Raw genomic sequence first — 9,591 nt, 5'->3', positions numbered from 1 at the left:
TGTATTTGGTGATACTATATCATTTCTCTTAGGACATACTATTTAGAGCTCTCCAAAAGAGGCATGGCTTTATTCTGGGTGTGTGTAGGATTCTCTTGCATACTGTAACGCAGATAGGGCTTTACCTGTACAGAGCACATGCCCCTTTGCCCTTCCGGTCTCTAAAGTGTTTTTGTATACAGTTGTTGTTGTTGTTCTGAACCCACTGCCGGCAAGTCGTCGTTATATTCGCGTTTAACTATGTGTCATTTAATTAACCATTTAGATGTGGCCATCTATTGTTTTTATGTAACTACACTGAACAAAAATATAAACGCAACATGTAACAATTTCAAAGATTTTACTGAGTTACAGTTCACATAAGGAAATCAGTCAATTGAAATAAATTCATTAGGCCCTAATCTATGGATTTAACATGACTGGGAATACAGATATGCACCTGTTGGTCACATAAAAAGGTCACAGTTACCTTAAAAGAAAGGTAGGGGCGTGGATCAGAAAACCAGTCAGTATCTGGTGTGACCACCATTTGCCTCATGCAGCGCGACACATCTCCTTTGCATAGAGTTGATCAGGCTGTTGATTGTGGCCTGTAGAATATTGTCCCACTCCTCTTCAATGGCTGTGCAAAGTTGCTGGATATTGGCGGGAACTGGAACACGCTGTCGTACACGTCGATACAGCGCATCCCAAACATGCTCAATGGGTAACATGTCTGGTGAGTATGCAGGCCATGGAAGAACTGGGACATTTTCAGCTTCCAGGAATTGTGTAAAGATCCTTGCGACATGGGGCTGTGCATTATCACGCTGAAACATGAGGTGATGGCGGCAGATGAATGGCACGATAATGGGCCTCAGGATCTCGTCACCGTATCTCTGTGCTTTCAAATTGCCATTGATAAAATGCAATTGTGTTTGTTGTCCGTAGCTTATGCCTGCCCATACCATAACCCCACCGCCACCATGGGGCACTCTGTTCAGAACGAGATGAGCTTCCCTGAGACGGTTTCTGACAGTTTGTGCAGAAATTCTTCAGTTGTGCAAACCCACCGTTTCATCAGCTGTCCAGGTGGTTGGTCTCATCCCGCAGGGGAAGAAGCCTGATGTGGAGGTCCTGGGCTGGCATGGTCACATGTGGTCTGCATTTGTGAGGCCGGTTGGACATACTGCCAAATTCTCTAAAACAACGTTGGAGGCGGCTTATGGTAGAGAAATGAACATTCTCTGGCAAAAGCTCTGGTGGACATTCCTGCAGTCAGCATGCCAATTGCACATTCCCTCAAAACTTGAGACATCTGTGGCATTGTGTTATGTGACAAAACTGCACATTTTAAAGTTACCTTTTATTGTCCACAGCACAAGGTGCACCTGTGTAATGGTCATGCTGTTTAGTCACCTTCTTGATATGCCACATCTGTCAGGTGGATGGATTATCTTGGCAAAGAAGAAATGCTCACAAACATGGATGTAAACTATGCACAACATTTGAGAGAAATAAGCTTTTTGTGTGTATGGAACATTTCTGGGATATTCTATTTCAGCTCATGAAACATGGGACCAACAATTTACATGTTGCGTTTATATTTTTACTCAGTATAAATAATCTAAGTCATAATTGCTCAACGAGTCTGTGACCGCTGTTGCAGAAACATATTTTTGGGGGTGCCCTTTTTATAGATTGCCCTCCAAAAAGGTCTGTTCACGGCCCTGCTGTGTCATCACACACTCTTACTGATTTCGGTTTTGGGCTAGGGTCCACTTTGTTCATTTTGATTAGTCAACCTCTCTTTTTTGTATCTTTTTATTTTTTTTATTTTTTTTATATGCCTCTGAATCTTTGTCTCTCTCTTTCTCACTCCTCTCAGATGGACAGACAGAATGAGGCTGTTTACTAGAAGATTATGTTCAGATGTGCAGAAGTATTGTAGGTATAATGCTGATGTAGGGATGAGGTGATGATAGAGGTATAATGCTGATGTAGGGATGAGGTGATGATAGAGGTATAATGCTGAGGTAGGGATGATGTGATGATAGAGGTATAATGCTGAGGTAGGGATGAGGTGATGATTGAGGTATAATGCTGATGTAGGGATGAGGTGATGATTGAGGTATAATGCTGATGTAGGGATGAGGTGATGATTGAGGTATAATGCTGATGTAGGGATGAGGTGATGATTGAGGTATAATGCTGATGTAGGTCTAGATGAGGGATGAGGGGATGTGAGGCTGATAGAGATGTCATGCTGATGAAGGTGTATGTATGCTCTAATCTGGTGCTCATGAAGATGAAGAAGTGATTAATGGGGCTATTTAGTGTTGTGTCTCCTGGGGGCTCTGAGGACAGGAGGTTTCCTCTACACCTGCAGGCCCCAAGGTCACAGCCATGCTAATGAGGTCTCCAGAGAAGACTGGCTCTAGGCTGAACCTGACTAATTAGTGAGCCACCAGAATCCCCTCTAATACAGGCACACACGCGTGCATGTACGGACGCACGCACACCTGCACACAACACACACACACCTCTAGTTTGTCTAGGTCCAGAAGACCTCAGCCTCCTGTATCCCTATGCATCTGCTTTGACCCTCAGCTGTCTTCCAGTGGTTCAATCTTGCTAGGACATCCCTCTACCTTTAATTCATCATTTATACTGCATGCTGGAAATAAACCTAGTCAAGAGCCCCATCTACTGTTGGCCTATGAAATAACAGGCTGTGGAACCAGCAAGGAAATTATGGGGTGATGAGGTCAAATGAACTGACCCTGCATTCACAACCTATCGGAGTTATCTAAAATAGGAGAAAAAAAGGTCCACATTAGCTTCCAAGTGTTACTTGCAATTTGGCAACTCTGGTATCATCTCTGGACCCCAAAACCTCTGACATTCTGAACTGTGACATCACCTAAGGAAATGACTTCGATGACAGCATTTTTGGCAGTTAAACGCAACAGCAAAAACGTATATGTTTTTTAACACTATAATTTGTTTATGAGCATGATAGCTGTACTTTTGGTTTATGGTTAACATTTACATTTACATCATTTAGCAGACGCTCTTATCCAGAGCGACTTACAAATTGGAAAGTAGATGGTGTGCTGTTAATTTGTGAATTAATGGCTCAACTTGTTTTAATGCACGTGAATGCACACAACTCGTTGCTCCAAGTATACAGGTTGTATTGTGTAGCTCAGTTGGTAGAGCATGGCACCTGCAACGCCAGGGTTGTGGGTTCAATTCCCACTGGGGACCAGTATGAGAAAATGTATGCACTCACTAACTGTAAGTCGCTCTGGATAAGAGCGTCTGCTAAAATATAAATGTATTCCCCAACTCTCCGGGAGGTCATGAATATGAGTGAGACCACAAGTAAACATCAGACAGACCTCACAATGGAGAATGGAACAACAAATGAGCAATGGATGTAAAAGAGGAGAACCCCTTTTGAAATTGTTTCTACATTTTTGGAACCTATGGTTGACTAATAGACTCTGGCAAGCCGGCCCTAGCTATACAGCAAACACACATAATCGACAGACATGAGAGTGGAGAATGCTGCAATCAGCAGACATTTGTTAGGCCTGACTCACCTATCTGAACCTGACTCACCTATCCATCAGTTCAGTTCATTATCTAGAAAACAACGGGACAATGAAAGAACAAAAACAGCCCTTAAAGATCGCCTTTTCCTCCAGCTATTGCTAAACATATTGCGAACAGTAATGCTAAAGTCTACCGCTGAGCTTCTCAACCTTACTCTGCCGCATTTAAACATACTCCATACTGGGTCCTACACCTGCCCATTCTATATAGCAACACATGAAACGCCTTGTAATCAAACGCTTACCTTTGAAGGTGTATCCCTAAGCATGCAGTGTCAAATGAGATACCTCAAGCCATACACCCGTCTTTGTGATGTGTGAGTGTGTGTATAAATGTAAATATAAATAAGCCCTTTACTTAATGTGAGATTTAAGTCACATTTTCTGAAGAAAGCAGTGAAAAACAGAGGACAATGCTACCTTACTGGTGATCTTTTGGGGGTGCAGTAGTGTTCTGTAACACAGAGGGGGGGCTAAGGCTACTCAAAGCAAACCAACAAGGCTGTGAATTTCACATAATGTAAGAGAGACTCCACATGCAAGTACAGAATAGAGTCTACACATCTTGATAAGACAGAACAATGAACACAAAGTAGAACAGAAGCTAAAGTAGACCTCCTGTGTGTGGAGTGCTGGGCTGAGAAGATGTCAAAGGAAATGGACAGAGTGTGGTAGGGACAGGATTCAGAGAATATTGTGGAATATTGATATATCTAGGGCTGGGTTAAGGGGTTGTCTTCTATATTGAGAGATTGGCCAGTAGTGTAATCTGATGTAATCTGGGTGTGTGTTAATTTGACATTGGATAGTGTGTTGATTGAGAACATGAGAACAAATTACTACTCTAACATTTAGAGTGTCCTTTCCTACATCTAAAGAAGGTTTAGGAATGGGAACCCAAATAAGTGGAGACTTCAGAGTGGACACACACATCCACACACACTCACACACACAAGCATGCACACACTCACAACTTTGCTTTTGATACGTGTTATCTATCCTATATCGATGAGACATTTTCCTGCACAAGAGACCAATAAAGAAACAACATAAGGGGCGGAAATTCTAAAAGGAGGAGAGTGAATGTTATCCTGTAGTCAGCCAGTGCAACAAAAAGCCAGAACAGGAACACAGTGTAAAAAAGAGCAGTGAGAGAAACTCAGCAGTGAGGAGGCCTTCGCAGTCAACAAAGGCTGTGGCATTGTCCCACGTTCCCGCCACTGTCATGTTTTTTGTCTCTTTGTTTGTTTGTTAGTCTGTTTGTTTTGATTGATTTGCACGTCCCACACCTCCGGAAAGACTCCATTACCCAGAAAGCACGGCGGCTGCAGACGTCCCGTCCACAGCACATAGCATTCCTGACCGAGGCAGAGATGTTTCATATCCTCGTAGCCGCGTGGGTTGCCATGACAACGTAAATCCTCAGCCATCCCATCACTCCTCGTTGGCGGGGGAACTCTCCTCCAGAGGGGCGAGGGAGGCGGGGAGGCCCAGGCCCAGTCCTGTTGCATTGTGGGATGCGGTGAGGGAGGCGACAGTGTGCAGGAGGACCAGGACTAGCAGGCAGAGTTTGAGCCGGCTGTTGCACAGTCTGCATGCGGCCGAAGAACTGAGAGAGGTACGGTGGTGACAGGACGGGTGAGTTCTTTTAAGGGTCCCCCGGGAACGGTTGTTGTCCGCTTCCGGCTGGAAGTCCCACCAGACATCACAGCACTCTGCGTCTGCATCCACGCCCCCAGGGTACTCCTCCAACAGCCCTGCAGAGGAGGAACACACATTTACTACTCAATATACAACTAGTAGGATAAATGTATTTTTTTGTCAACGCTATTTAGACCATATGCAAACATAGGCTACAGTACCATACACAGTTCTGCTCATCTTAAATCATATCAAGCTTTATTTATACAGCACACTTCAGACTTGGAAAGCAATGCAATGTGCTTTACAGGAAAAAACTAATAAAAAACAATGAACATTTAAGCAGAAATATTTACTACACAACAAACATAAGATAAAAATCAAAAGAATATACATCTCTTAGCCTTACCCCTTGACACCCCTACAAATATAACGTGTGTGTAAGAAAAATCCTAATCACTCCTAAATCTTGTTTCCAACATTAGTTACAAGCATCCGATCCTCTCAAATCAAAAAGTGTCTCGTAGTAGTCTGGTAGAGGCTATAGGTTAATTTTGGATTGGACAATGGATTATCTTCTGTACTCTAACAACCACGACTGTTGCTCCCTCCTTGCGGGCTGTGTGTCTGTGTGTGTCAGTGAGTGGTGTGCATGCTTATATGAGTGGGTGAACTTGTGAGGAGGGCTAAGTTGTCTCCCACTCTAGACTGTTTGACGTTAAAGAGATTAAAATCTCAAAAACGGCTCCGATCTGACAGGCCACGCTTTCAGACTGTGTGTTTGGAAACACACAAAGGGGTGTACACACACAGACGCATGTAGACACGCGAATGCACACACACACACAGATCAGATGTTTTCAACACTAAGGAAAGCAGCACCAACTCAGCACAAAACAAAATGAATAAGCTTCAGAAGGCACGAATTCATATTATATTTCTGACAGATAAATCAACATGGATTACTAGATCTGTGGCCACTTCGCGGCTGAGCCGTTGTTGCTTATAGACGTTTCCCATTCAGAATATCAGCACTTACAGTTGACCCGGGGCAGCTCTAGCAGGGCAGAAATTTTACGAAATGACTTGTTGGAAAGGTGGCATCCTATGACGGTGCCACGTTGAAAGTCACTCTTCAGTAAGGCCATTCTACTGCCAATGTTTGTCTATGGAGATTGCATGGCTATGTGCTCGATTTTTATACACACGTCATCAACGGGTGTGGCTGAATTAGCCGAATCCACTGATTTGAAGGGTGTCCACATACATTTGTATAGTGTATGTTTGACATACATAATGATGTGTGCTCTACAGCATATCTCACACTACAACAGTTACACTCTGCCATTCGCTTTGTTACTAGTGCCCCAATCAAAACCCATCACTGTGACTTATATTCATCCATTAACTGGCCATCCCTGCATGTACGACATCAAACCCACTGGCTCACATTCATATACAAATTCCTCGTGGGCAAGACCCCCGTTTAACTCAGCTTACTACTAAGACTATGACACCACCAACAACAACCTGAGATCCAGCAATTACATAAAGCTGGCAATCCCCAAGACTCTCAGTATCTTTGGGGAAAATGGTTTTCAATTCTCCAATGCTAGAGACTGGACCATCCTTCAAAAAACTCTGAAACTGAGCTCTTTGATTTTGATTTGATTTGATTTGTGTCCATTGGTACTTTTGAAAACAAACTGTTTTGAGATGTTAACTGATAACTGTATGTGTTTTCTCCCTACCTCTTAAATGCTGCCTATTAATGTCTTACTGACTGTCTTACTGACTCTCTTATTGACTGTTGATTGTATGATATTGTTAGCCTCCTACTTGTGTGTTATACGTGCTGCGCCCGCTCCCTGGCAGGTCATCATTGTAAATAAGAATTTGTTCTTAATTGACTTATCAGTATAAATAAAGGTGAAATATTTTGGGTGGGGCATTTTCGTTCCATGAGTTATTTGTAACATATCAGTCCTGTAGTTGAACTCCATGTTCAACAGGGAGTAATCTCCCTATTCAGCCCATTCTGTGTGTCCCTAAGCATATAACCTGTGTACAGTACAGTATATAAGGTTGTACCTGTGCATATAAAACTGGGGCTTCCTCCGTGGATGAGATCGTCGTTGTCAGGCAGTATATAGGGACACCTCTGCTGCACCTCCAGACAGTACTGGCCACACGGGATCCTCTTACTGCAGTGCATCTGGGTGGTCTGGAAGTACTGCGAGCACAGCCAGGGCTTATATACCGTCTAGTAGGAGAAGGATGGGAGGGAGAGAACATATTGATGGGTTAGAAATTGTATTGCCGCTGATGATACACACACACAACGCTCGCATGCTCAAATAAACTCACGCATGTGCACACGCACCATCCGTGACCTCTACTGCAATTGATTAACTTGATTTGATCGTACTTCCTGGTTTCCAGTGCATCTGTAAGGATATGGGTAGAAGGCCATCTCTCGCTCCCTCTCTCTCTCTCTCTCTCTCTCTCTCTCTCTCTCTCTCTCTCTCTCTCTCTCTCTCTCTCTCTCTCTGTACGCCACAGGCCTCTCCCTTCCTTTCCTTTCTCATATATTCCTCAGTCCTACATCAATATTTTCATATAGAGTATTCCATAGACCTTCCTATTGTCTTAGATGTACAGTATTCCAAACATTAACCTACACGCTTAGAAAAAAAGGGTTCTTTGGGGTTTTATTTATAACCTTTTGGTTCTTTGGACAAGATTAATGAACCCTTTACTAAAAAAAGGTTGTATGTATGTATTTACAGTGGGGGGAAAAAGTATTTAGTAAGCCACCAATTGTGCAAGTTCTCCCACTTAAAAAGATGAGAGAGGCCTGTAATTTTCATCATAGGCACACGTCAACTATGACAGACAAAATGAGAAAAAAATATCCAGATAATCACATTGTAGGATTTTTTATGAATTTATTTGCAAATTATGGTGGAAAATAAGTATTTGGTCAATAACAAAAGTTTCTCAATACTTTGTTATATACCCTTTGTTGGCAATGACACAGGTCAAACAAGGTTTTCACACACTGTTGCTGGTATTTTGGCCCATTCCTCCATGCAGATCTCCTCTAGAGCAGTGATGTTTTGGGGCTGTCGCTGGGCAACACGGACTTTCAACTCCCTCCAAAGATTTTCTATGGGGTTGAGATCTGGAGACTGGCTAGGCCACTCCAGGACCTTGAAATGCTTCTTACGAAGCCACTTCGTCGTTGCCCGGGCGGTGTGTTTGGGATCATTGTCATGCTGAAAGACCCAGCCACGTTTCATCTTTAATGCCCTTGCTGATGGAAGGAGGTTTTCACTCAAAATCTCACGATACATGGCCCCATTCATTCTTTCCTTTAGACGGATCAGTCGTCCTGGTCCCTTTGCAGAAAAACAGCCCCAAAGCATGATGTTTCCACCCCCATGCTTCACAGTAGGTATGGTGTTCTTTGGATGCAACTCAGCATTCTTTATCCTCCAAACACGACGAGTTGAGTTTTTACCAAAAAGTTCTATTTTGGTTTCATCTGACCATATGACATTCTCCCAATCCTCTTCTGGATCATCCAAATGCACTCTAGCAAACTTCAGACGGGCCTGGACATGTACTGGCTTAAGCAGGGGGACACGTCTGGCATTGCAGGATTTGAGTCCCTGGCGGCGTAGTGTGTTACTGATGGTAGGCTTTGTTACTTTGGTCCCAGCTCTCTGCAGGTCATTCACTTGGTCCCCCCGTGTGGTTCTGGGATTTTTGCTCACCGTTCTTGTGAGCATTTTGACCCCACGGGGTGAGATCTTGCGTGGAGCCCCAGATCGTGGGAGATTATCAGTGGTCTTGTATGTCTTCCATTTCCTAATAATTGCTCCCACAGTTGATTTCTTCAAACCAAGCTGCTTACCTATTGCAGATTCAGTCTTCCCAGCCTGGTGCAGGTCTACCATTTTGTTTCTGGTGTCCTTTGACAGCTCTTTGGTCTTGGCCATAGTGAAGTTTGGAGTGTGACTGTTTGAGGTTGTGGACAGGTGTCTGTTATTCTGATAACAAGTTCAAACAGGTGCCATTAATACAGGTAACGAGTGGAGGACAGAGGAGCCTCTTAAAGAATAAGTTACAGGTCTGTGAGAGCCAGAAATCTTGCTTGTTTGTAGGTGACCAAATACTTATTTCCACCATAATTTGCAAATAAATTCATTAAAAATCCTACAATGTAATTTTCTGGAAAAAAAAGTCTCAATTTGTCTGTCATAGTTGACGTGTACCTATGATGAAAATTACAGGCCTCCCTCATCTTTTTAAGTGGGAGAACTTGCACAACTGGTGGCTGACTAAA

At 43.3% G+C, this 9,591-nt stretch overlaps 1 protein-coding gene across 1 annotated transcript in view; it reads right to left on the bottom strand.

Annotated features, from left to right (window-relative positions):
* Positions 1-3,253: 3,253 nt before the first annotated feature.
* The window catches only part of LOC121537094 (transmembrane protein FAM155A-like), a 171,193-nt gene continuing 164,855 nt past the window's right edge, over positions 3,254-9,591 (bottom strand). Inside the window, exons 2-3 of the mRNA XM_041844861.1 lie at positions 7,332-7,503; positions 3,254-5,356 (exon numbers count right to left, since the gene is read on the bottom strand). Coding sequence (XP_041700795.1) covers positions 5,034-5,356; positions 7,332-7,503 — 495 coding nt within the window. The 3' untranslated portion in view covers positions 3,254-5,033. The remainder of the gene's footprint in view (positions 5,357-7,331; positions 7,504-9,591) is intronic.

Source organism: Coregonus clupeaformis, chromosome 23 (assembly GCF_020615455.1).
Source record: "Coregonus clupeaformis isolate EN_2021a chromosome 23, ASM2061545v1, whole genome shotgun sequence".
Taxonomy (NCBI): domain Eukaryota; kingdom Metazoa; phylum Chordata; class Actinopteri; order Salmoniformes; family Salmonidae; genus Coregonus; species Coregonus clupeaformis.
The sequence above is the reverse complement of the archived record's forward strand: the minus strand, read 5'-3'. Positions and strand labels throughout refer to the sequence as shown.